Here is a 23,735-nt window from a genome sequence, read left to right on the forward strand (position 1 = left end):
AGACTACAAGTTCCGAGAATCAGCGCGGCGAGGCCTGAGAAGAGGACGTTTGCGCCTGCGCGTCGCGGGCGGGGCCTCTGGGGCGGAGTGGCCACCATCTTGGAACGGGAGGCGGAGCAGAGCCGACTGGGAGCGACCGAGCGGGCCGCCGCCGCCGCCATGAACCCCGAATAGTGAGTGAGCCCCGCCCGCGCCGTCCAGCGCAGCCTCGATCCCGAATACAGGGCCGTACGCTTACCGGGGTTGTCTAGCCCGTGTCAGGACTGTGCGGCGTCCCCACATCCGGGTCCGTCTTCCGCTGACCTCCCCCCCCCCCCCTCCGGGTTCTGCCCCTCCCCCCAGGGGCCCCGGGACCCCGGCTCAACACCCCGACCCCTCGCACCCGGGGCCCAGACGTGGCGACCCCGAGGGATAGCTCTTGGAGCCCGAGACACCGGTCCTACCAGGCCTTATCGGTCAGATGACCCCGCAGTCCCGGTCACTTCAGGCCTCAGTTTCCCCACCTGCTGCTTGACAAGTGTCCCGGAGTTTTGGAGCCCGTCTTGATAGTTTCTGGTCTCGGGTTCAGGCTCGGGCCCTTTAGGTCGGGCAGTGAATCCCTCTATCCTCTTTCTCCTGAAGCCCGGCTCCTGGGGCCGGCCCAGAAGCTAGCCAACTACGCGGGAGGCCCCGAAGCGCCGCTTGGGTCGCGTCTCCCGCAGGTCCTCTCTTCCGGGGCTGCCTCCTACCCTTTGCCTGGGTCGCGCTGTCCTGTCGCTCCCGGCGGTCCGTCCTTTCCCGCCCTCTCCTCGCTTTTGCTCAGGCCCCCAACGCCACCGTCACACCCCTTCCCTTGGCTGTCACACTGCCTGTGAAGTTTAGATGAATATGGAATTTGCTCTCCCCCTTCCAGTGGGATTCTCTGGTCCTCAAACTCTCCTCACTGTTGGTCACTCCCCCTGCGGGTAGGTGGCCCACATCTCATGCCCAGGACTAATAGTTTTCCCCAAGTATCAGTGATCTTCTTCCTCTTCTGCCACTTCCTTTTTCTCCTCCACATCCAGGTCTCAGATTTCCTTGGGGAAGGGTGAAGCTCTGAGCTGGATTGGGAGGGGAACAGAGAAGGGAACCAGCAGGCTCTCGAAGGGACTTTGGAGTCTGACAAACCTGGTTTGAGTCTTAAAGCGATAAACTGTGTAAGTTAGGGCAAGTCACTTCCCTTCTCTGGCCTCTGGTTTCCTCATTAGTTGACAGTGACAAAACTGACTTCATTGAACTGTTGTGAAGATTAAATGAGATGATGCATTTAAAGTACTTCACACAGGGTCCGTCCACAGGTTGGAACTCAATAATATTAAATGTGATTACCTTTTACCTTTTTTTTTTTTTTTTTTTTTTTTGAGACAGGGTCTCTCTCTGTCACCCAGGCTGGAGTGCAGTGGCGCGATCATGGCTCACTGCAGTCTCCAGCTCTTGGGCTGAAGCAGTCCTCCTGCCTTGTCCTCCTGAGTAGCTGGGAATACAGAGGCACACCACCGCACCTGGCACATTTTTAAATTTTTTTAAAGACAGGGTCTCGATATGTTTCCCAGCCTGATCTCAAACTCCTGGGCTTAAATGATCCTCGTGCCTCGGGCTCCCAAAGTGTTGGGATTACAGGTGTCAGCCACTGCACCCAGCCTCAAGTGCAATTTTCATTGCAACTTGACCACCTCTTCCTGGTGACTTTATAACAGGTTTTTTGTTGTTGTTGTTGTTGTTGTTGTCTCCAAAGAGATGGGGTTGGCCGGGTGCGGTGGCTCACACCTGTAATCCCAGCACTTTGGGAGGCCGAGGCGAGTGGATCACGAGGTCAGGAGATCGAGACCATCCTGGCCAACATGGTGAAACCCTGTCTCTACTAAAAATACAAAAATTAGCCAGGCATGGTGGCGCGTGCCTGTAATCCCAGCTACTCTGGAGGGTGAGACAAGAGAATCGCTTGAACCAGGGAGTTGGAGGTTGCAGTGAGCCGAGATCGTGCCACTGCACTCCAGCCTGGTGACAGAGTGAGACTCCGTCTCGAAAAAACAAAAGAAAAGAGAGACGGGGTCATGCTGCATCACCCAGGCTGGTCATGCACTCCTAGGCTCCAGGGATCCTCCTGCTTCAGCCTCCCCAGTAGCTGGGACCACAGGCACACACCACAGCACCCGGCCATCAAGTCTCTTTACGTGGGTTTTCCACTTAATAGGTTCTAGACTGGGCCCTGGCTTCTAATTCTGGGGCCTCCTCTGCCAAGCCAGGCACACCACAGGGCATGTACTGGGGATTCCCTAAATAGCCCCTACTGGACCAAACCATGAAGTCTCAGAAATCAGGGTAGGATACCCAGCTCTGTTGCCTTGGCAGGTCACATGCCTCTCTGTGTCTTGATTTCTTTCTCCATAAAGTGAGAATTTAGACTCAGCAAGCTGAGAGCCCTTTGGGCTAGCTGTTTGTGGAGGGAGGCATCAGCCCTCCCTGACCGGGACTGGTGGGAAGATCTGGTGAGCACCATAGTATTCTAAACCAAGGGATGGCCAGGTGTAGTGGCTTACCCCTGTAATCCCAGCACTTTCAGAGGCCAAGGCAGGTGAATCAATTGAACCCGTGAGTTTGAGACCAGCCTGGGCAACATAGTGAGACCCCATCCCTACAAAAAATGAAAACATTAGCCAGGGGCCAGGTGTGGTGGCCCACACCTGTAATCCCAGCACTTTGGGAGGCCAAGGCAAGTGGATCACCTGAGGTCAGGAGTTCGAGACCAGCCTGGCCAACATGGTGAAACCCTGTCTCTACTAAAAATACAAAACTTAGCCGGGCATGGTGGCAGGTGCCTGTAATCCCAGCTACTCGGGAGGCCGAGGCAGGAGAATTGCTTGAACCCGGCAGGCGGAGGTTGCAGTGAGCCAAGATCGTGCCATTGCACTCCAGCCTGGGCAACAAGAGTGAAACTCGGTCGGAAAAAAAAAAAAAAAAAAAGATTAGTTAAAAGTGGTGGTGGATGTGGACACCTGAAATCCCAGCTACTCGGGAGGCTGAGGTGGGAAGATCACTTTGAGCCCGCGAGGCAGAGGCTGCAATGAGCCGTGATCACTTCAGTGCACTGTAGCCTGGGTGACAGAGTGAGACCTTATTGCTAAAAAAAAAATAAAAATAAACCAAGGGATGCCTCATGGGGTGGGGGAATCCTGTAATTGTGACTCCAGGATGATGGTAGGTGGGCTCCCTGCCTCCCTTCACGCCTTCCCATCTTCTCTCTCCAGTGACTACCTGTTTAAGCTGCTTTTGATTGGCGACTCAGGCGTGGGCAAGTCGTGCCTGCTCCTGCGGTTTGCTGTGAGTAAGAAGCCTCCCATACCATCCACCTGGGGTCCTGACTGGCAGCTGGGGGGAGAAGGGACAACCCAGAGCACAGTAGTTTCAAGATCTGGGAACCAGGGGTGAAGCTGTAAGACCTGCCACCAGCACATCTGCCCTGAACAAGACAGGGCTGGCCAGCTGAGTGCTGGCAATTGGGGCTTGGTGGTTCGGAGACCCAGCTGGGGCAGGCAGCTGGAGGGAGGCTCTCCAAGTGGGCCTCACCTCATTCACTCCCGTCATTTCACTGGCCCCTGAACTTCCAGGATGACACATACACAGAGAGCTACATCAGCACCATCGGGGTGGACTTCAAGATCCGAACGATCGAGCTGGATGGCAAAACTATCAAACTTCAGATCGTGAGTGTCGCTCTTCCCAAAATCCCCGGTACAGAGGTATCCGCCTTGGGAGGGAAGGGACTCTGGGACTCTGGACCTCAGCTGACCTGCTCCTCTGCCTCCTGTCTCCTAGTGGGACACAGCGGGCCAGGAACGGTTCCGGACCATCACTTCCAGCTACTACCGGGGGGCTCATGGCATCATCGTGGTGTATGACGTCACTGACCAGGTACTCCTGGACTAGCCATCCTCAGCTTGGCCTCCTTAGCCTTAGGTCTTTGACTCTTCTTTTTCCTCCTTCCATCCTCTCTTTCCTGATGCTTCCTGGAAAGAACACTGTATTTGTCTGCTTGCAGGAACTAATTAGGAAAAAGAAAAAAAATAGGTGACTGTACTTGGACTCATTTCACAAGGAGGGAAACAGCCACAGAAATGGATCCTCCGAAGGCCCTGCTGCAGGTTCTGGCAGGACAAGGCCTCACACCTTCCCTCCCCGCCAAGCCAAACTTGCCACCTTATTGTAGACCTAGGCACCTGTGTGTTGTGGGAGTTTAGTCAGGCAGTTGGCTGCTATGCTGGGCCTGTGGCTTCCTGTGTGAAGACACGGTGCAGGGGGACAATTAGAGGGCCTTAGACAAAGAAGCGGGGAAGCTTGAGATCTGGGCCCAATGCGAGCAGAGATCCAGAAGCTCTGCCTCCAGCAGCAGCGTTAGAACCATGTGACTGGCAGTGGTGGTAGCAAGAGCTGGAAATGGTTCCATGAAACCTTATAGTTTACAGAACCTGGCCCAGCCCTCAGATTGCCTCTGATGCTCAGAAGAGGTCTGTGTTCCCATCGCACAGGTAAGGAGTTGGGCTCAGGATGGTGAGGTGACTTGCCGAGGGTCCTTCAGCTAGTCCGGTGGCAGAGGCAGAAAGCCTGGATGGCTCATTCCACCTGCTTTGTTTTTTTCTACCAAATGTTGTTGCTTAACAGGGCCAAGCCCTGGAGATAAGGAGCAAGCTTAAATCAGCTGTGGGCCGGGAAGAGTCCCTGTCTGAGGAGCAGCCGGGCTCTAGCTCACCAGGGACTCGATGTCCCCAGCTCTGGACGAGCTGTGAGGAAGCTACATACCACCTAGAGAGGTTACCAAGGCCCACCTGACTGCCGTATATCCAGTGACCTTATTTCAGCAGATTGACCTCTCGTGGCTTTGGACACTGTTCTCTTCTCTCTCCTTGAAAAGTGGACCGTCCCCAGCTCCTCAGTCTCCTGCAGCACTCGATTCTCTATTGTCAGTGTCTATTTGCTGGTCTGTCCAGTGCTGCCTCCCATCACCCTGTGTTTGGTGCTTCTCCACTGCCCTGGACTCTCCTCCTTACACTTGTGCATGGCTGTGGCCACTCTGTGGTTTGCTTCTGCCTTGTGTTCTGTGATTCCTGCATCTTAACAGCCGTGGCTGTGGCGTCCCTCCTCTGTCCATGTCTACGCTGGCACTTTGTGTCTGTATTAATCCTGATCTTCATGATCTTCTCTAGTAAACTAAATGGTGGGGTTTGTGTTTTCTAGATGAGGAAACTTGCTTGAAAAGGCGTTAAGTAACTTGCCGCTGGTCTCACAGGAAGGGCAAAGCCAGTTTTGGAGGACTCTTAGCTTTTGAGCACACCCTTTCCTACTCTCAAGCAGCCTCTGCAGAACTCAGATGTCCAGCGCTGGCCTATCTGTCCCCAAACCAGTGCCTCCATCCCCATTTTTAATATTTTTATTTATTTTAAGACGTGGGGTCTCACTCTGTCACCCAGACTGCAGTGCAGTGGTGTGATCATAGCTCATTGTAACCTCAACCTCCTGGGCTTAAGGGATCCTCCTGCCTCAGCCTCCTAAGTCACTGGGACTACAGACACACCACCATGCCCCAGCTGCATCCCCATCTTTGTGACACAATCCTTGTCAGCCTGACCAGAAAACTCTTCCCTCCCCCATCCAGTCAGTCTCAAGTCCCCTCTATTCTCTCCCCATCATCTTTCTCAAATCTGTCCCCTCATAATAATAGCAGTGATGAGGATAATAGCAGCTCTTGCCAATTAAGCACTTGTTATGAGACAAGCCTGCATTCATTCTCTTCATGCTCACAATCAGCCCTTCTGGGAGGTACTGTTTATAGAAATGAGGAAACTGAGGCTCAGAGTGGTCAGGTGACATACCTGGGGTCACACAGTAAATGGCTGAGCCAGGCCTTCAGCAGCGGTGGTCTGACTAAATCTTGTGTGCTTCCCTGGCTCGGTGCACGTTCTCTTCCCTGGGTTATTCCAACCATTCGCAGTTGGTCTCTATCTTGCTAGTCTGATCTGGCCTCTGCCTCCTGTCAAGACTAGCATAGGTGTGATTCTGTTGCTTCTGGCCTAAGAAACGCCCACTGGCTCCTGGTCTAAGTCAAAGACTTAGCCAGGCTAAGACAGTCTGTGCTCTGGCCTCTCCCCAATCCCCCCTCTTTCCTCCCTGCTTCTCCCTCTCACCTTTCTCCTCCCCCCTCCTCATTCCCCTCCCCCTCTCCCCTCCCTGTTGAGTGTCTGCATCCCAGCAACATTCCATTTCCTCCCATTCCCCAGAGACACCATGCCCCTCCCATTCAGTGACCTGGCACATGCTGGCTCCCCAGCTGGCACCTCTCCTGCACAAGGCCAGTTATCACCTGCAGGCTTAGGTCCACTGTTGCTCCCACCTCAAGCAGAGGTGGTCTGGGGGCTCCCCAGCCCCTGCCTTCTAACCTGTTTTGCCCTTGTGTGTGGCCTGGTCTATTCATCTAGTGTCCTGTGAACATGTTAGGGCCGGGCCCAAGTGTGATTTCCCCCTTTGTCCCCAGCACTTAGCACAGGACCCAACTTGGAACATGGCAGGAGGTCTAAGTTTGAGCCTGTGTGATATCACCAGGCCTCTGGCTCCTAAGCAGGAAAAGTGGCCCTAGCTTGAGCACTTTCCTGAAAGTCCTGCCTTTGTGTGTGGGGTAGGGGCGCAAGCTGCTGGGAGAGTCTGAAGCCGAGTAATGAGGCTGTTGGTGCCAAAAGTAGGATGAATTTTAGGCTGTTCCCAGGATTCTTGTCTCCCCACAGGCCAGGGCCGCCTCTGAGAGGACCCTCGACCTTCTGTGCTCCAAGGCTTCAAACCTCAAAGGGATTTTCAGGCCATGGTGGGAATTGTGACTTGCGGACCTGTTACTCTCTGTTCCTGTCTCCCTTCCGCCCTCTCTTTGCTTCTCACATGTGGTTAGGCCTGCAGGTGTCTCAGGGAGAGAGACAGCTGCAGGGAGCAGAGCTGGCAGGCCCAAGTTGGGGCAGCTGTTGAGGTGTTGGGGCAGTTGGCAGGCTGCTGGGGCTGTTCGGGGTCTTGGATGGAGGAGGGCAAGGAGGAAGGTTCAGCCTGGAGCAGAGGGCTTCCTCAACATCCCTGAACCCAGGACTCAAGGCACCCGGAGCTGTACTGTTCCCCTCAGAGAAGGTCTTGTTCTCCAGGCCTGGGGTAGGGGTGACAGGAGCAAAATAACTTTGGCCCCTGGCCCCCTTTAGGAATCCTACGCCAACGTGAAGCAGTGGCTGCAGGAGATTGACCGCTATGCCAGCGAGAACGTCAATAAGCTCCTGGTGGGCAACAAGAGCGACCTCACCACCAAGAAGGTGGTGGACAACACCACAGCCAAGGTAGCAGATGGGCCAGTCTGCCCAGGGTGGGGGCACTGGGGCCTGCTGCCCCTCACCCTGCTCTCCCCTCCTCTTCTCTCCTCTCCCTTGTCAGGAGTTTGCAGACTCTCTGGGCATCCCCTTCTTGGAGACGAGTGCCAAGAACGCCACCAATGTCGAGCAGGCATTCATGACCATGGCTGCTGAAATCAAAAAGCGGATGGGGCCTGGAGCAGCGTCTGGGGGCGAGCGGCCCAATCTCAAGATCGACAGCACCCCTGTAAAGCCGGCTGGCGGTGGCTGTTGCTAGGAGGGGCACATGGAGTGGGACAAGAGGGGGCACCTTCTCCAGATGATGTCCCTGGAGGGGGCAGGAGGTGCCTCCCTCTCCCTCTCCTGGGGCATTTGAGTCTGTGGCTTTGGGGTGTCCTGGGCTCCCCATCTCCCTCTGGCCCATCTGCCTGCTGCCCTGAGCCCCAGTTCTGTCAGGGTCCCTAAGGGAGGACACTCAGGACCTGTGGCCAGGCAGGGCGGAGGCCTGCTCTGCTGCTGCCTCTAGGTGACTTTCCAAGATGCCCCCCTACACACCTTTCTTTGGAACGAGGGCTCTTCTGTCGGTCTCCCTCCCACCCCCATGTATGCTGCACTGGGTTTCTCTCCTCCTTCTTCCTGCTGTCCTGCCCAAGAGCTGAGGGTCTCCCCGGCCTCTACTGCCCTGGCTGCAGTCAGTGCCCAGAGCCAGGAGTGTGGCCAGGGGATCCAGGACCTGGGATCCAGCGCCCTGGGCTGGACCTCAGGACAGGCATGGAGGCCACAGGGGCCCAGCAGCCCACCCTTTCCTCTCCCCACCGCCTCCTCTCCCCTCCCACACTCCCAGCTCGAGCCGTCCAGCTGCGGTGGGGTCTGAGTATATCTAGGGCGGGTGGGCGGGTAGCAGCGCTGGGCCTGTGTCTTGAGCCTGGAGGGAGTCTGCTTCTGCCGCCCTCTGCCCTGCCAGAGACAGACCCATGCGCTGCCTGCCCACCGTGCCCCTTTGTCCCCATGTGAGGTGGAGACGGAAGGCCCACCGTGCCAGAGGCTGGGCACCAGCCTTAACCCTCACTCTGCTAGCACCTCCTCCCTTTCCCCAAGGCAGCACATCTGGCTCACTCTCCCCTCGGTCTCTGGAGCCCACCAGGGAAGGCCCCCATCCCCTGCCGCTACTTCTCTGGGGAATGTGGGTTCCATCCAGGGTTGGGGGCCTCTCTGCTCACCCACTCTGCACCCAGGATCCTAGTCCCCTGCCCTCTGGCACAGCTGCTTCCTGCAAGAAAGCAAGTCTTCGGTCTCCCTGAGAAGCCATGTCCCTTGTGCTGTCTCTTGCCTGTCCCACCTGTGCCCTGCCCTCCAGCTTGTATTTAAGTCCCTGGGCTGCCCCTTGGGGTGCCCCCCGCTCCCAGGTTCCCCTCTGGTGTCATGTCAGGCATTTTGCAAGGAAAAGCCACTTGGGGAAAGATGGAAAAGGACAAAAAAAATTAATAAATTTCCATTGGCCCTCGGGTGAGCTGAGGGTTTTTGCAAGGAAGTTGTGGTGGCCAAGTGTGGTCTGTGGTCTAAGCCCAGCCTTGGGGTGGGGGGATGGAACTGGAACCCTGGGCTTGGTGGGGTGCACGGGGGTCCTGGCTTGGTTTCTGTGTCCTAAGGCTGCTGGCGAAAGCCCTTGACCCCGTTTCCTGGGGCCAGGAAAGCTGCTTGTGCTTCTGTGGTCTGTCCCCAAGGGCCCAGCACCGTTCTGTCAGGGAAAGAGGCGGGCGGCCTTCAGCTCATACCTGCCGTGCCCTCCCCAACTCCCGCGGGGCACACGGCAGAGGTGTGGGGTCGGGCAGCCAATGAGAGGGCCCCCACTGCACCTGGCCCGACCTCCTTCAGCGCCCCCCAAAACCCCGCTGCCCCCATTCAGCCCCTGTCCTAGCTTCACTGTGTGTCCCAGCCAGGTGCTTCTGCCGCCTCCGACAGTGACAAGTGCCTCGCACTTCAGCCTCTGCCCTGAGCGCCCGCCCGAGGGGGCCGAGTGCGACCGTGCTGGTGGCTGGAGTGCCTAGGGGTGCGGGGTGCTGGGGGGCGGCCGCGTCTATGCTGTCCGGAGGGTGAACGGCCGCGAGCTCGTCGGGGCTAGGGGTGGCGCCCGAGCCGGGCGGGCAGACGAGGGGCGCGCGGAGACCCAGCCCCGCCCGAGGCCGCTCGAGCGGCGGCCCCGCCCCCGGCTCCGCCCCGCCGGCTTCGCGGGCTGGAGAGCGAGGGAGCCGCGGGCGAGGGATCGCAGGATGAGCGATCGGGGCCCGGGCAGCCGGCAGCGGACGCGCCCCCCGAGCCCACCGGCCCGCGCCCCGCGCCCCCCACGGCCCCGCGGTCCCGGTCCCGGCCGCATCACCCACCTCCCCCGAGCCGCACGGGCCATGCCCGGCCGGCCCTAAGCGCGGGCCGGGGGGCGTCCCCTTGCGCTCGGGCCCCGCGCTGGCGCCCCCCGGGCCGCCGCCCGGCGCGGGGGCCATGGCGTTCACCTTCGCCGCGTTCTGCTACATGCTCACCCTGGTGCTGTGCGCCTCCCTCATCTTCTTTGTCATCTGGCACGTAAGGCCGGGCTGGGGCTGGGGGCGGGGTGGGGGGCAGGGGCCACGCGGAGCTGGAGGGACCCAGGGCGGGTGGTCTCAGAGCCCAGGGGAAACTTGCTATCCCCCAGCCGTCGGCTTGTCGGCTTCGCCCCTATTAACACCCCCCACGGTCGGCTTTCTTCCTGGGGCCCCCCTTCCTCCGCCGCCCCCGCCTGTCTGTGTGTATGTCAGTCGGTCCCTGACCCCCTCCTCTGCCCTCGTCCTCTGCCCCATGCAGCCCTTGAGGTGGGGAGTGGAATTTCTGGAATTTTTGCTCCTTTATCTTCTTCTACGTCCCCCCCCCCCCCCACACCATCCAGCCGCCTCCATTAGTCCGTCGGGCAGTTTGTCTGTCTGCTGCCCCCCCCTCCTTTGTGGGTTTTTCCAGCCAGAGTGATGGAGCTGGTTGCTATGGCAACTGCATCTGTTTACAGGACCCACAGATCTCAGAGCCCATTAACCCTTTGCCTTCCCCGCCCCCTCCCTGACCAAGCAGCAGTTGGCTCTCATCAGCTCCCAGAGACCTAGCCCCCACCACCGGCTCACCTTGGGTTTCCCTACCCCTCCTGTTGGGGGCTTCCCAGCCCCCCAGGTTTCCTCTCCATTTTCCAGCTTCCCTCCTCTTCCTGTTCCCCTTCCCCTTTGTCTCACATACCCCTTGGTCTGTCCCTCACCCTGGCCTAGCCTCACACCTGGTTCTTCAAAATGTCCATTCCTTATCCTGCATCCGACCCATCGCTTCCCCCAGGCTCCCTCCTCCTCCCCTCCCAGCCCCTCTCCTCCAGGGCCTCCTCTGCCTGGCTCCCTTCCCCTCACTACAGAACTATCAATCAGCCTCCAGCTGGTTGTTGGGGGGCCCCTGGCCCCACTTTACTGCCCTCCCTCCCCACCCCCACCCAAACCCCGTGCCTGTCTCTGTAACAGCCTGCCCAGCTCGGCCCTGGCCGGCTCAGCTCAGCATCCTCTGCTCACACCTCCCGCGCACACCTCCCTGATTGTCATTCCCTTTCGGGGGTCCTCTTATCCCTCCCTCGATCCCATTTCCCATAGCCCTTCCCTCCTTCCTCCCGGTGCCTCACCTGCTTCTTTCCCGGGCTCCCCACTTCCTCTCTCCTTTCTCTTCCTGGGACCTGCCGCCTGCTCCATGGTTCCCCCTGCGCTCCCTTTGCCATCCCCTGACACCTTGCTCTTTGACATCGGGATTCCATAGACTGACTGAACACCTACTGTGTGAGGAGTGAGCCCCCACAGGCACCTCAGCACTGTCACTCCCTGGCCTGGCTCTGCTCTCTCTCTGGGTCTTGGTTGCTTTGTGTTTCCCCCCCTCCCCCGCACCCCGAGTTACTCTATTTTTCTTTCTGTGGGGTAGGGGCAGGAGGGCTAGGGTTCTAAGGATTGGAGGGAGCTGGCGGCCACAGGCTAGGGAATGCAGAGCTGACCAGCTCCTGGGAGAAGGGCTCCTGGAATTCAAGAAGCCCCTTTTTGGGGCCTTCCCCACCCAGGGCCTTCCCACAGCCCCTGTAGGGTCCCTGTCCTCAGGGGATTCTCAGCAGTTTATCCACCACGCCTGCATTGATGCTTCCCAAAGATCAGGCTCTGGGTGGCTTTGAGGGGGTCAAGGATGAATAAAACCCAGACTTTGCCCTTGTGGAGTACTCAGGCTGGGAGGAAAGGCCCAAGCTTTGAAGAAATGTCTTTGTTCATTCAACAGATATTGATTGAGCACCTGTGTGAGGTACTCTTGTCCACTCAGCCATTTAGCTGGACAATCTTAGCAAGTCATTTGTCCCGAGTCTGGTTCCTCGCCGGCAAAGTGGGCCTGTGCACATCAGAACGCCTAGTGCGGTCTGCTGGGTGGTTGGGGGATAGGAGGTGTGGTCCTCAGTCCACAGCTGCTAAGAACTAGACTCTTACAGGGCAGGACCCCAGATCCCACTTCAGACCCTCAGCCCAGGCCCCAGTGTTCCTAGGCAACCCTGGCGGTGAGTGACGCGTGTCAGCTGTCACCATGGGGGATTGTTTGTTCCGGGGGGCTGAGTCAGCGCCAAGCAGGCTGGGGGGTGGGAGGCGCGACGCCCGCCGCCTGCTGGTGGTGCCAGCTCTGGGGCACAGACGGCACCCTTCTGCTCCCTGTGGACCCTGTTGCTGTGCGTGCCAAGCGGCGGCTGCCCAGAGTCAATGGGGAGCTGGGCAGGGGCGGGGGTGATCCAGATGGCCCCAGCTCCCTCCAGGAAGTCCATGTTCTTTCTCTCTGAGCCGTCTGGGGTCTGGGATGCGTGGGGGTGGTGGGCCTGCTGCCTCATCCTGGGGCTGGTGCTGACGGGAGGGGACCCCAGCAGGCTCCTCTGCCAGCCCATTTCCCCCAAGTCACCTGTCAGCTCCTTCCAGGCCCATCCCATCACCCCCTCAAACACTTGCTCCCCTGGAGAGTTTCCACCCATGAGGACACTGTCTGTCAGACACCCCAACACCTGAAGCCACCTTAGACTTCTGCCTTCACTTCTCGGCCATTTGAACCCTCTGGAGTCTGGCTCCTAAAGAGCTGTAGAATCCCATACATGCCTTCCGTCTCCACTACAACTCTCCTCACTCAGACCACCATCAGCCCTGCCCCTAACCCTCCAAACCGTCCCCTTGCTGGTCTGGCCTGAGTATGACACAGTGGTTAGGAATTTTAACTCTGGAGTCACACTGGGTTAGAATCCACTAACCAGCCGTGTGGCCCTGGACAAGTCACTTAACCTTCCCCAGTTTCCTCATCTGCAAAACAGACATGAAAATGAAACTAGTACCTAAGTCATTAGGTTGTAAGAATTAAATGAGTTAATCCACATACCGGCCAGCAGAAGCACCACTTAGATCTCAGCTGTGACTGTCATTGAGCTTGGATTTCCTGCCCCACCAATCCTGAGACGTGGACCAATCCTGACATGGACCTGACCACCCCACTCTGCTGCTGTGTACTCTTCAATGCCTCCCCCCAATATTTTTGTGTTAAAGTCCAAAATCCTGGTCTGGCCTCGCAGGGCACCCATGTCTGGCTCTGCTGAACTCTCCAACTCCTCTTCCACCACTCTCTTTTCTTCCTGCTCGCTGCGCCGTCATGCCAGCCCCATGAAACCCACAGCCTCCAGAATGTCTCCTGACCTTTCACCCCTCTGCCATTGCACCTTCTACTGCTTGGACTGCATTTCCCCCATTTGCTCACCAACACCTACTCCGGGTCGAGCCTGAACTCCCTCACCCCCCACACAGGCTTAAGCGCCCACCTCAGGTCCTCCCTATACCCCAAACCCTGATCACCTGGAAGGTAGAGTGATCATCCCTCTGGGCCTGGGTTCCTCCCGGGCAGGTGCTGCATCCCAGGCCTCTGGAGCCCCAGTGCTCCGCACAGGGCCTGAGACCTGGCAGGACAGACACGAGGCCATGTCTTGGGATGTTTTGGAAGGGGGTGTAGTGGACATGAGCCTGAACTGGGCATCCAGACGCTAGGGTTCCCTTCTGGGCTGTTGTAATGACCTTGGACTAGGCCCTGCCCCTCCCTGGGCCTCGGTTTCTCCACCTTTGCAACAAGCTCCACCTGGCTGGTCCTCTTCAGTAAACTATCCCATAGAAGGACTTGAGGGGAGGACATAAGCTGCTGCCCCAACCCTGACGGGCACACGCCCCTCCCCCAGATCATAGCCTTTGATGAGCTGCGGACCGACTTCAAGAACCCCATCGACCAGGGGAACCCTGCGCGGGCAGTAAGTGATACATGTGCTGTGCCGAGGTGTGTCCGTCCGTCTGTCTTTCCATCTGTCGTGAGCTGGGGGTGGGAGACGGGAAGACGGGGGTGGGGTGGGGGGCCTACGGCCATACCCCCTTCCTCTCTGTCTCCGCCCCCAGCAAACACCTGGCGCGGGCTCAGGGCTGAGTTCCTCCTGGCGGGGCGGTGGTTGCCAGGCTCTGGGCCGTTGCCATGGAGACGCGGGTGAAGGCCCCATGGTGACGGTCTCCATGGGGACGGCGCGGCTGCTTCCCGGCCGCGCCGACAGTGCCGCAGAGACCGCTCTGGCGCCCCCTGGCGGCCACATGCGGGGCGGTGGGAGCTGATCCAGTACCTGCTTCTCCGCCTCCCCCATCGCGGCCTTTTCCTTCCCCCAACAGCGCGAGCGTTTAAAAAACATCGAACGCATCTGCTGCCTCCTGAGGAAGGTCAGTATCAGGGCTGGGGGCAGGAGGCTTCTAGCCCAGCGCTGCCCCCACTGTCTGTGGCCCAGAACCAGCCCTTCCCCTGCTTTGGGCCTGTTTGATCCACTCTACTTGGGAGGGAGTGGGAAGCCAGAGGCGTTTTAATCCCCAGAGGTCACAGTGGGTGGGCACCTCCCAAACCCCAGCTCCTCTCTGTGCCCTTGAAGCCTGGGTCTGTCATAGCACCAGGCTGCTGACCTCTCACCCTCACTCCCTCAGCTGGTGGTCCCAGAATATTCCATCCACGGCCTCTTCTGTCTGATGTTTCTGTGTGCAGCAGAGTGGGTGACCCTGGGCCTCAACATCCCCCTCCTCTTCTACCACCTCTGGAGGTGAGGGTAGCAGCTGCCTTGGGGAGGCTGAGATGGGGAACACGGGCAGGATGGGGGTGGGAGCCCTGATGGCAGACATTCAAGCCCCTGTCTGCCTCAGGTACTTCCACCGTCCTGCAGATGGCTCTGAGGTCATGTATGATGCGGTCTCCATCATGAATGCTGACATTCTCAACTACTGCCAGAAGGAGTCCTGGTGCAAACTTGCCTTCTACCTGCTCTCCTTCTTCTATTACCTGTACAGGTGAGGCCTTGCCCACGGCAGTCAGAACTCAGGGAAGGGATGTCCCAGCATCACGCTTCCAATCCCAAGTTCCTGCTTTTTGCCCTTGAGGACTGAGGGCAGCCCAGGGTGTGGCCAGGTGGGCATCTGGGTGGCTGTGTGTGTGCAGGGCTAGGCTCACTGGCTCATCTTCCCACAGTATGGTTTATACGTTGGTGAGTTTCTAAGGGGGAAGCCGGCCAGGGAGCGAGCCCAGAACGGACCGGACGCCTGTGCACCCCCAGCCCTGCCCCTTGGCCGCAGAGGCCTCAGCCCTGGGGAGGGAGGGGGCACTGGTGCCCCCAGCCTCTCCAACCCCCAAACTGCTGCTGCGGGGGGCCCCCCCCCCCCCACCTTCAGAGCCCTCCCCCTTGGACTAGAGCGGCTGGGCAGAGCTCGAAACAGGGGCAGGGGCTCCTCTGCCAGCCTGTGAGCATGGCAGTCATTCCTGGAAGGGGCAGGACCTCCGAACTTGTCCACTTCGGGGGAAACTTGGGCCCTGCCAAGGGGCAGAGCTTGACCCTGGAAATTCTGGGCCACCCCCTCCACCCCCACCCTGAGGCTCCCCCTGCAGGTGGGGGGGTACCCGCACCGGGAATGAGCAGGCTCAGCAGGGGGGCAGCCCCAGCCCTAGTCTGCCCTCCCCTCTCCCCTAGGCTCTTTCTCCAGCCCTGTCTCCATCTGCCCCAACCCCAGCCCACCTTGTCTCTTGGACCTATTTTCTATGTCGCCTGGAGGAGTCCGGCACCCCCTCCCCGGCCATTTGTGACAAAATATGAATAAACTACTGCAAATATGTGGGCCCTGGTTCTGCTCCTGGAAAGCTTGAAGAGGAGATGGGGGCTGATTACAGGGACTGTATAGGGGGCAGCCCTAAGCTGAATCCCCAGCCTGGCTTGTCTCACCCCACTAGCCCACAGACCCTGCTGGAGCCCCCCAGAGGGATCAGAGGCCTTCCAGGTCCCCTCAGCAGCCTCCTTCCATCTTCTCTTTCCCAGCTGAGGCTGCTGAAACCCTTATAAGGCAGCATCAAGGTCACCAAAGTCATAAAGCCCTCCCTGGGTCCACCTTCTTCCTAGACAGCCCCAAGCCTGGTCCCCTGGGCAATATGGAGGCCCAGAGGTATCTGTAGCTCCCCATCAGGCCCCAGGAACAAGGGCCAGACAAAGTCAAGGAAATCAAATCTTCAATGAATGAAAAACTCAGTGCCATCTGGGGCCAGGGGGTCACCGGACCAGGTGGAAAGTCAGCCAGTATATGATGAGGGGCTGGAAGGCTGCAGCTCCCAGAGTCAGGTAGAGCTGGAGACGCTGCCGGGGGACAGGGCCCCCCATGCTGTCGGGGCCCAAGGCTGCTGTCCGCAAAGAGCGCACCTGGAAGAAAGGAGAGCTGAAACCTGGCCAGGAGGGGGAGGTTTGCCCTCAAGTGAAGGCAGGGGAATGGGGGGCGCGCCAGACTCACAATGAAGTACATGAGTGCCGATGAGGTCCAGGCCAGCGCCACGTAGTAGCCATCGCTGCCGAACAGCAGCCCCGTGAGCACACTAAGGATCATTCTGGAGGTGGGAGGAGGAAACGGTTGGTGACCCCCAGGGGTCTAGGCCTGAGATTGGCCCTACCCCCAATGCCCAGAGCCCAGCTAGACCCCACCTCCCACAGCGCCTTTTACTCTCAATCTGTCCCCACAGGGACCCAGACCCCAAAGAGATATGGAAGGCCCAGGACTCAGCCCCAGGACCTGGATCTGAGACCCCCTTCTCTCCCCAAGACTCTTGCAGAGTGACTCTCAACACCTCCCCAACCTCTGCATGGCACGCAGGTCCTCAGGAGACTGCTGAAGACAGCTGCTCCCTCTTAACAGAGCAGTGCTAGAGGTCACTGGTGGCCGAGACATGTCCAGGGTCACAGTTCGAGGCTACAGCTATGCAGGCCCAGACCCAAGGCCACCTCCCCCTGGCCCACAAGTGCTCACCCCACATATTTGTAGCCACTGTAGGCCAGCAGGTGAAAGGTGCTCAGGTCACTGCGCACGGTGGCCAGGTAGAGGCCCAGGAGCAGGGCCAGCACCTCCATCACCACCCACACCAGCGCCGTGCTTGCACACAGGCCCAGCACCTCCGGGGAGAACCTGCGCCAAAGCAGGGGTGGCTCAGAGCCAGGCATCCTGAGGCAGGGGTGAGGAAGATAGACTGGGGCAACAGAGGGTGAGCTGGGGACCACCACATATGCCCTAGGGAGGTTGGGAGAAGAGCTCACAGGGAGGGGAGGGTAAGGGAGGGGTTTGGCACTGACCTTTTCTGAATGCCCAGTGCCATCCCAGCCAGGAGCACGTAAGTAATGAAGGCCATCGCTGCCAAGTGCCAGAGAGATGCGATCAGCTTGGCTTCCTCCATCAGAGCTGCCTTACTAGGCATTCGGGTTCACTGACATGTCCTATACTTCCTTCTCTGCATAGCCCAGCATGGCCTGACCTCCACATTCTGCTCCCAAATGCCCTGACTGGGGTGCCTGTCTCCGATCAGCCCTCTCCCACTGTGTAAATGCCACCTGACCCTTCTTCCAGGACCACAAGCCACCTTTCCTTACCCTGTGCTGGGAAGCTCATCAGTTTTCTGCTGCATCTCAGAAACTGTATCATGGGCCAAGGCCATTGTTCCGCCTATACAGGGACCAAACTGGTTTCTGGCAAGACCAGAATGCAGGTTCAGTGGACACCCATGCTGTCCTGAGTCTGGGGCCATGGAGATGACCTCACCGCAGTCAGCAATTCTAAGTCTCAGCACTGGCTAGGGCCCTGGCTGCCCAACAATGCAGGGAACTCCAACTTTAACTTTGGGCAGTATTCATAAAAGCTCAGAGCCAGTGGGAGCCGGGCATTAGTAGCAGTTTTAACTCTGTCTTCTGCCCCGCTTAAAGCACTAGAATTGGCTGGGCACAGTAGCTCATGCCTGTAATCCCAGCACTTTGGGAGGCCAAGGCAGGCAGCTCACTTGAGCCCAGGAGTTCAAGACCAGCCTGGGCAACATGGCAAAACGCTGTCTCTACTAAAAATACAAAAATTAGCTGGGCCTGGCGGCAGGCGCCTGTAGCCTGCAGTCCCAGCTGCTCAGGAGACTGAGGCAGGAGGATCGCCACCTGAGCCTGAGAGGCAGAGGTTGCAGTGAGCCAAGACCACACCACTGTACTCCAGACTGGGTAACAGAGTGAGACCCTATCTCAAAAGAAGGAAAAAAAAAAAAGCACTGACATGACCACCAGCGGGGAGTGTCTGGAGTTCTGGAGTCAGGAAATCAGCTGTACCACCTGTCAACTCTGAGGCCTCAACGATACTGAAGGTCCTCTGAGGCTTGGCTTCAACATGTAAAATGGGGATGCCAGTTCCAGCCTTACACGGTGGCTATGATGGACACACGTGATGAAGGATGGAAGCCCCTGTGCTGCCCAGCACACCTAGGCTGGCTGCCTGCCCTCAGTCCCACTGGCTGCCCTCACTGGAAGCTCATCTGCGGGCTGGTCCCTGCACACTCACTCACCCTGGGTGTCCACGTTGGGCCTGGCCCTGTGCAGCCAACAGGACAGAGAAGAGTCACCTGTACATGTGGGCAGCCTGAAAAATGCCATGTGGACAGGCAGTTGTGGGAACCCAGAAGGGAGCCACCACTTGCTCAGGGGGTCAGGAAAGGCTTCTTGGAAGAAGAGATAACAGAGCACGCCTTGGAGGACAAGCAATAACGATGATAACAGTTAATGTTTCCTACGTCCTTCCTGTGTGCCAGGTGAGGTGCTGAGCAAACATCACCTTGCTGAATCTCTCCAACAGTCCTTTGAGGTAGGGACTACATTAGTCCTGTTTAACCGAAAAGTACAAATAACCAGCCTGAAGTCCCACAGCTGGAATCTGCAAAGCCAGTTCTAAACCCAGAGCTCCAGGCTGGGGAGGGATATAGTCCAAATCAAGGGACAGGAAGGTCTCAAAAGGGTGTCCTGGGGACACTGAAGGCACATTCAGGAAGCTCCTTACTGGTCACCCTGCACTGCCTGCCTGGTGTCTTGCAACTGCCACACATACACAAAGCACCAAGAACAGATGCTGACTCAGTAGCTGAGCCTCTCTTCCCATTCATCCCTCAAGACACAAGTCCCCCTCGACCCCATCCCACCATGTTCCCCAGCCCAGGTTGGAGACTCACTGGGGATATAGAGGTCAGGGGCGTTGAGGTCTTGCCGGGGGGGCAGAGGAACATCACGACTGTACTGCACTTCCCAGTTCTGGCAGTGGCAGCAGCGGCCACATCAGGAGAGGAAAAAGAGAAAAGAGGAGAGAAGGGGGTTGAGGTCTGGGGGCCAGACTCGGGCAGAATGAGGAAGGCCCACCAGCTCCCTTGGTAGGAAGCTCACCTGGTGTGTGTAGGGGAAGACCAGCAGCCCTAGCTTCTTGGCCACGTAGGCTGTGTCCACAGCAAAAAAATACTTGAGTTTGCTCACAGACACAAAACGGTGCAGCTGGGAGGGGAGAGAGGAGGCTGTGGGCAAGCCGCACCCCAGGCCTCAGGGTGCCCCTCTGTGTGCTCCATCCCTGAGAGCACTGTGAGGAATCGGGTGGAATCCCATGATGCCCCAGCCCTAGCCAAAAATTCTGCCACCCGTGCCCCGGGGGCAGGTCACACCTCCTTGTGCACCATGTCCTTCCCATGGGATGCGATGGAGCTGCCATAGGCCATAGCCACATTGGCCATTGGGTCCCCAAGCAAGTGGTTGACACTGAAGGCCACGTCTGCTCCTGAGGCTGGGTATCCCCCGGGCTGGCTGGAATAACCACCGCTTGTGTCATCGAAGAGGGGAGGGGGATCCGGGGCTGCCCGGGCCCTGTACTTGGAGCCTGTGGGTTTGGAGGTATCAGAATAGATGACATAAATTCCAAGCATGAGCGCAAACCACCGCCCCTTCCCTGGCTGGACAGCCCTGCACGGGTCCTGCAGGCACCGATCAGTGAGGGGACCCCAAGTTGGGTGAGGGGGAGCTAACTGAGAAAAAACTTTGATGACGGATCCTTTGCGAGAAATCCGTTGCTAAATGTAGGCAAAGGAAGAGCTGAGGCAGCGCCTAGAACTGGTTGCCCACTCGGGGTTTCTGAAGGCCTCTCATTGGAAGTGACCTCTGAACTGAGCCACAGTGAGTAGAAGTTTGCTAGGTGAGAATAACTGGGAGGGCATCCTTCCGTGAGCAAAGCGGGGAGAGGCGACAGCTGGCTACCCGGAGGCCCTGGACAGTACTCAGGGACCTCCCCAGGTTCACAACAGTCAAAGGAGTTTCTGGAGGCGGAAGCGGACCCCGTTTTTGCCCGACTCCGGCATAGGATTCCCAGCTGTGCTACCACCGCCCGGTCTCAGGACTGGGCCGAGAGGGCGAAGTCCGGGACGTGTTGGAGTGTTGCGAGGGGCAGGAACCCGAGTGACACCCCCGCCCTGGGCAGCGGTCCCAGTCGCTGTCTCCCTCGGGGTGAGCCGGCCGCGCCGCCGACTCCCCCCGCCGGCCGCGCCGCGCCCCGCCCGCGCCCCACGCACCGTGGGCTCCGTAGCCCGAGTGATAAGCCATGGCCGCGACGCTCGCTCTCCCCGAGGGCCCGCTGCGCCGCCTCGTGGGTACGAATACTAATGAGGCAGCTGCTCCGCGCCCAGGGTACCGACCGAGGCCACTCGGCCGCGCAACACGTCCCCCACCTCGCCGGTCTCGGCCACCATGTCCGTGGCGTCATCCCCCGCGCCTGCCATTGGCTCTTCGGCGGCGCCGGCTCGCCCCTCCCCTCTCCCAATTGGCCACTGACGAGCTCTGCCCTGAGCGGATTCGGCAGAAGGCAACATCCGGGTGAGGGATAGGCGGAGCCACTTGCGGTGCCTGGGATTGGATCACGGGCTTGCCAGTTCACGGTGGGAACAGCCAATAAAAGAGTTAAGGAAGAAGGTGGGCGAGAATTTTTTGCGCGCCTGCGCGGTGAGGCACTTGACGTTCCCTGCCACGACTACACCAGGGAGCCGAGAGGTAACCTGCGGCCGGAGTCAGGAACAAAGCTTCCTTGGTGGGACGTACTCCGGGAGGGAATGGGGCGGTCGAGCTCCAACCAAGCCCTGCCCTTCGGGGCGCCTGTTCCTCCCTCTCTGGGCTTGTTTTCCTCCCCCGTCACCTACACTTCACCCAATCTTGGAACGGAGCCCTGGCAGCCCCGGAGGTGGTGGTGGGAGTCCGGACCTATCAGTGACAGAGCTGCCAAGCAAGCCCCAGGATGCTGACTCCTCCCGCCTCCCACTCCTCTTCTCCGCGCGGGTGCTGTCCGTCGTCCGGTGCTGAAAATGCCCTCCCGCCTCTGCCGCCATCCTGTAGACTCCCGGGGGCCTGCGGATGGGAAGATTTGGGGTGCGAGCGCGTGGCCGCACGCACACATACACGCATACTGCAAAACTGGGGCCCAGAGGATCCGAAGTCTGAGAGATTGGGTGGTATAGGTGGGGCAGGATCCTGCCTCGGGCACGTCCCATAGACTCTCCCGTAGTCCAGCAGATTTGGGGGCAGAGGTGTGCTGATATGCGTCCTGAAGCTGCAGCCTAAACTTCTGAGTCATCGCGGGGCCTGTGGTCTTCTCGAAGTGAGGCCCCCAAGCCTCACTTGTAGTCCCGGGGGTTCCTTTCTCTCCACCTAGGTTCTGATCACTCCCACCCCCGCGGAGACAGTCTTCGGGGGCCTCCCTCTCACAGACCTTCAGCCACCGCTTTCTAGAGAGCATGAGCAGATTCTCTGCGACCTCTCTAATTAGCTACCAGGTATCCAGTTACACCAGATGACCTTCCTGCTCCCCAAACTCAGCCCACGTGGTCTGATTGCAGTGCCATTGCCCAGAGGTCCGCTCCACGTGGGATGCCCTTCCCCCTCATATCCACTTGTCCATAAGCCTAGTTATCTTTAAGAGCCAGTTCATCTCGTGCCTCTCAGAGAGACAAAGGGAACAGAGACCTGACCTGGTCAGGGGTGGAGGTCATAGGCTGGGTTCTAGGCGCCCTCTGGGTGCACCCAATTTGCCCTGCATGTAAGTTCCATGAGGACAGGCCTTGTTGTCATTTTCCACTTCCACCCTTGTCTTCCCAGTGCCAAGCACAATACTTGCATATAGAAGACACCTAATAAACATCTGTGTCCAAGAAATACATAATAAATAGACAAAACCCTGGACCAGTCCTTTCCTCTGTCCACATCTCAGTTACCTAATCTTTAAGTGGGTAAGGATGTTTAATTGAATGGTCTTTGAGTTGCTGTTTGCCTGAACACACGCACATACTCAATGAATTAACCCACCAGTATTGCAGCTCATTTTCTGCCCAGATTGTCTGGTTTGGGAGCAAAGCTAGACCCAGGCTCAGATGTGAAGATCTGAGGCCCTGAAGGGCTAGGAAGTAGCACTGGGGCCACGTGTACCTGGGAGGGGGTCATCTAATGCAAGTCAGTTCCCATGTCACTGCAGGGCACAATGGATGCTTGTGAACTGAATCCAAAACCTTTCTATGTCTTTTCTTTCTTTCTTTCTTTCTTTCTTTCTTTCTTTCTTTCTTTCTTTCTTCTTTTCTTTCCTTCTTTCTTTCTTTCTTTTCTTTCTTTCCTTCTTTCTTTCTTTCTTTCCTCCTCCTCCTCCTCTTCCTCTTCCTCCTCCTCCTCCTCCTCCTCCTTCTTCTTCTTCTTCAAGACGGGGTCTTACTCTGTCACACAGGCTGAAGTACAGGGCATGATGGATGCTTGTAAACTGAATCCAAAACCTTTCTATGTCCTTTCTTTCTTTCTTTTTCTTTCTTTCTTTCTTTCTTTTTCTTTCTTTCTTTCTTTTTTCGTTCTTTCTCCTTCTTCTTCTTCTCCTTCTCCTTCTCTTTCTCCTTCTCCTTCTAGACAGGGTCTCACTTTGTCACGCAGCTGGAGAACAGTGGTGCAAACACAGCTCACTGCAGCCTCTTACTCTCAGACTCAATTGATCCTCCTGTCTTAGCCTCCCGAGTAGCTGGGAATACAGGTGCACACCACACCATCATGCCCAGCTCATTTTTTAATTTTTTGTATAGGCAGGGTTTCACCATGTTTCCAAGGCTGCTGGAATTCCTGGGCTCCAGTGATCCTCCCACCTCGGTCTCCCAAAGTGCTGGGATTACAGGCATGAGCCATTCAGTCCAGCTTCTATCCCCATTTCTCAGATGGGAAAACTGAGGTTGAGAGTGGAGCATGCTGGCCCAAGGTCACGCAGCCTAGGGTCCCTTGTGTCCTGGCCCCAGCCTGCCTGTCCTAAGCTGAGCCCAGCACCCCTGCCCAGCCAGTGAGACTCACCACGCTTTTCTCAGCTGTAACTACCCTCTTCTCCAAGTGAGGCTTCAGGGATGGGATCTGGGTGGGCTTAACTCTGGGCCTACTCCTTAGAGATGGGACCCTGCGAGCGCCCACCCACCTTGGAGATTCTCCTTCCTCGAGGGTTTTACAGCCCAGGAAGCTCAGGCGCCAGAGGGTTAGACCAGCTCAAGGTCGCGAGCGCGAGCGCGGCCGGAGGAGAACCCAGGGGTCCAGCCGCCCAGCGGGGGCTTCTCGGGGGCGGGCGGAGCGCCCGCGGTGCCAGGCGCTGCCGGCGGCGCCGCCGGTGCCGCGGGGGCGGGGTCAGCGGAGGGCGGGGCGCCGGGCACCCGGGCCGCCAACGCTGCTGCCGCCGCAGCCGCTGCCGCGGCGCTTGGGCTCGAGCTCCGCGCACTCCCTCCGCGGCCGCTGAGCCGAGCGGACGCCCCCGGGGGCCGCGCCGCAGCCCTCCGTGCTCCCCCCTATCATGCCCGGTGCTCGGGCTGGGGCCGCCCAAGCAGCCAGGACACCATGCCCGAGGACGGCGCTGGCGACGGCGGGGAGGTGCCCGC

The 23,735-nt window shown here is 58.4% G+C and overlaps 4 protein-coding genes across 5 annotated transcripts in view; 3 read left to right on the forward strand and 1 right to left on the reverse strand.

Annotated features, from left to right (window-relative positions):
• The first annotated feature begins 25 nt into the window (after positions 1-25).
• Positions 26-8,919, forward strand: RAB1B (RAB1B, member RAS oncogene family). The gene is made up of 6 exons (XM_032153517.2): positions 26-173; positions 3,267-3,339; positions 3,627-3,722; positions 3,835-3,930; positions 7,245-7,376; positions 7,471-8,919. The coding sequence occupies exons 1-6, from the start codon at positions 160-162 to the stop codon at positions 7,663-7,665; spliced, it is 606 nt and encodes a 201-aa protein (XP_032009408.1). The 5' UTR covers positions 26-159; the 3' UTR covers positions 7,666-8,919.
• A 682-nt stretch (positions 8,920-9,601) lies between these two features.
• On the forward strand, positions 9,602-15,608 carry CNIH2 (cornichon family AMPA receptor auxiliary protein 2). Its single transcript, XM_032153519.2, has 6 exons — positions 9,602-9,965; positions 13,663-13,731; positions 14,135-14,182; positions 14,438-14,550; positions 14,651-14,794; positions 14,973-15,608. Exons 1-6 carry the CDS (start codon positions 9,885-9,887, stop codon positions 14,998-15,000), a joined length of 483 nt encoding a protein of 160 aa, XP_032009410.1. The 5' UTR covers positions 9,602-9,884; the 3' UTR covers positions 15,001-15,608.
• A 373-nt stretch (positions 15,609-15,981) lies between these two features.
• YIF1A (Yip1 interacting factor homolog A, membrane trafficking protein) lies at positions 15,982-20,584 on the reverse strand. 2 transcript variants are annotated; one of them, XM_032153522.2, is made up of 8 exons: positions 20,376-20,583; positions 19,479-19,690; positions 19,210-19,314; positions 19,002-19,080; positions 17,104-17,161; positions 16,784-16,939; positions 16,274-16,367; positions 15,982-16,185 (listed from the first exon to the last, which is right to left on the reverse strand). In XM_032153522.2, exons 1-8 carry the CDS (start codon positions 20,404-20,406, stop codon positions 16,039-16,041), a joined length of 882 nt encoding a protein of 293 aa, XP_032009413.1. In that variant the 5' UTR covers positions 20,407-20,583; the 3' UTR covers positions 15,982-16,038. The 2 variants fall into 2 exon arrangements, with proteins under 2 accessions (XP_032009413.1, XP_032009414.1); XM_032153523.2 differs by lacking the exon at positions 16,784-16,939 and having other exon boundaries at positions 20,376-20,584.
• TMEM151A (transmembrane protein 151A) overlaps positions 20,405-23,735 on the forward strand; it is an 8,063-nt gene continuing 4,732 nt past the window's right edge. Inside the window, exons 1-2 of the mRNA XM_032151521.2 lie at positions 20,405-20,453; positions 23,257-23,727. Of these exons, the coding sequence (XP_032007412.2) occupies positions 20,405-20,453; positions 23,257-23,727 (520 nt within the window). The remainder of the gene's footprint in view (positions 20,454-23,256; positions 23,728-23,735) is intronic.

Source organism: Hylobates moloch, unplaced genomic scaffold (assembly GCF_009828535.3).
Source record: "Hylobates moloch isolate HMO894 unplaced genomic scaffold, HMol_V3 SCAFFOLD_5, whole genome shotgun sequence".
Lineage (NCBI taxonomy): Eukaryota > Metazoa > Chordata > Mammalia > Primates > Hylobatidae > Hylobates > Hylobates moloch.

Coding starts and splice junctions, on each gene's coding strand:
- YIF1A (XM_032153522.2), bottom strand. CDS start 20,406: ATGGCTTATCACTCGGGCTACGGAGCCCACG. Junction 19,315..19,478: donor AGGACATGGTGCACAAGGAG/GTGTGACCTGCC, acceptor CTCCCCTCCCAG/CTGCACCGTTTTGTGTCTGT. Junction 19,081..19,209: donor TCTTCCCCTACACACACCAG/GTGAGCTTCCTA, acceptor TGCCACTGCCAG/AACTGGGAAGTGCAGTACAG.
- CNIH2 (XM_032153519.2), top strand. CDS start 9,885: ATGGCGTTCACCTTCGCCGCGTTCTGCTACATGCTCACCCTGGTGCTG. Junction 9,966..13,662: donor TCTTCTTTGTCATCTGGCAC/GTAAGGCCGGGC, acceptor CCCCTCCCCCAG/ATCATAGCCTTTGATGAGCT. Junction 14,183..14,437: donor TCTGCTGCCTCCTGAGGAAG/GTCAGTATCAGG, acceptor TCACTCCCTCAG/CTGGTGGTCCCAGAATATTC.
- RAB1B (XM_032153517.2), top strand. Junction 3,340..3,626: donor GCCTGCTCCTGCGGTTTGCT/GTGAGTAAGAAG, acceptor CTGAACTTCCAG/GATGACACATACACAGAGAG. Junction 3,723..3,834: donor AAACTATCAAACTTCAGATC/GTGAGTGTCGCT, acceptor CCTGTCTCCTAG/TGGGACACAGCGGGCCAGGA.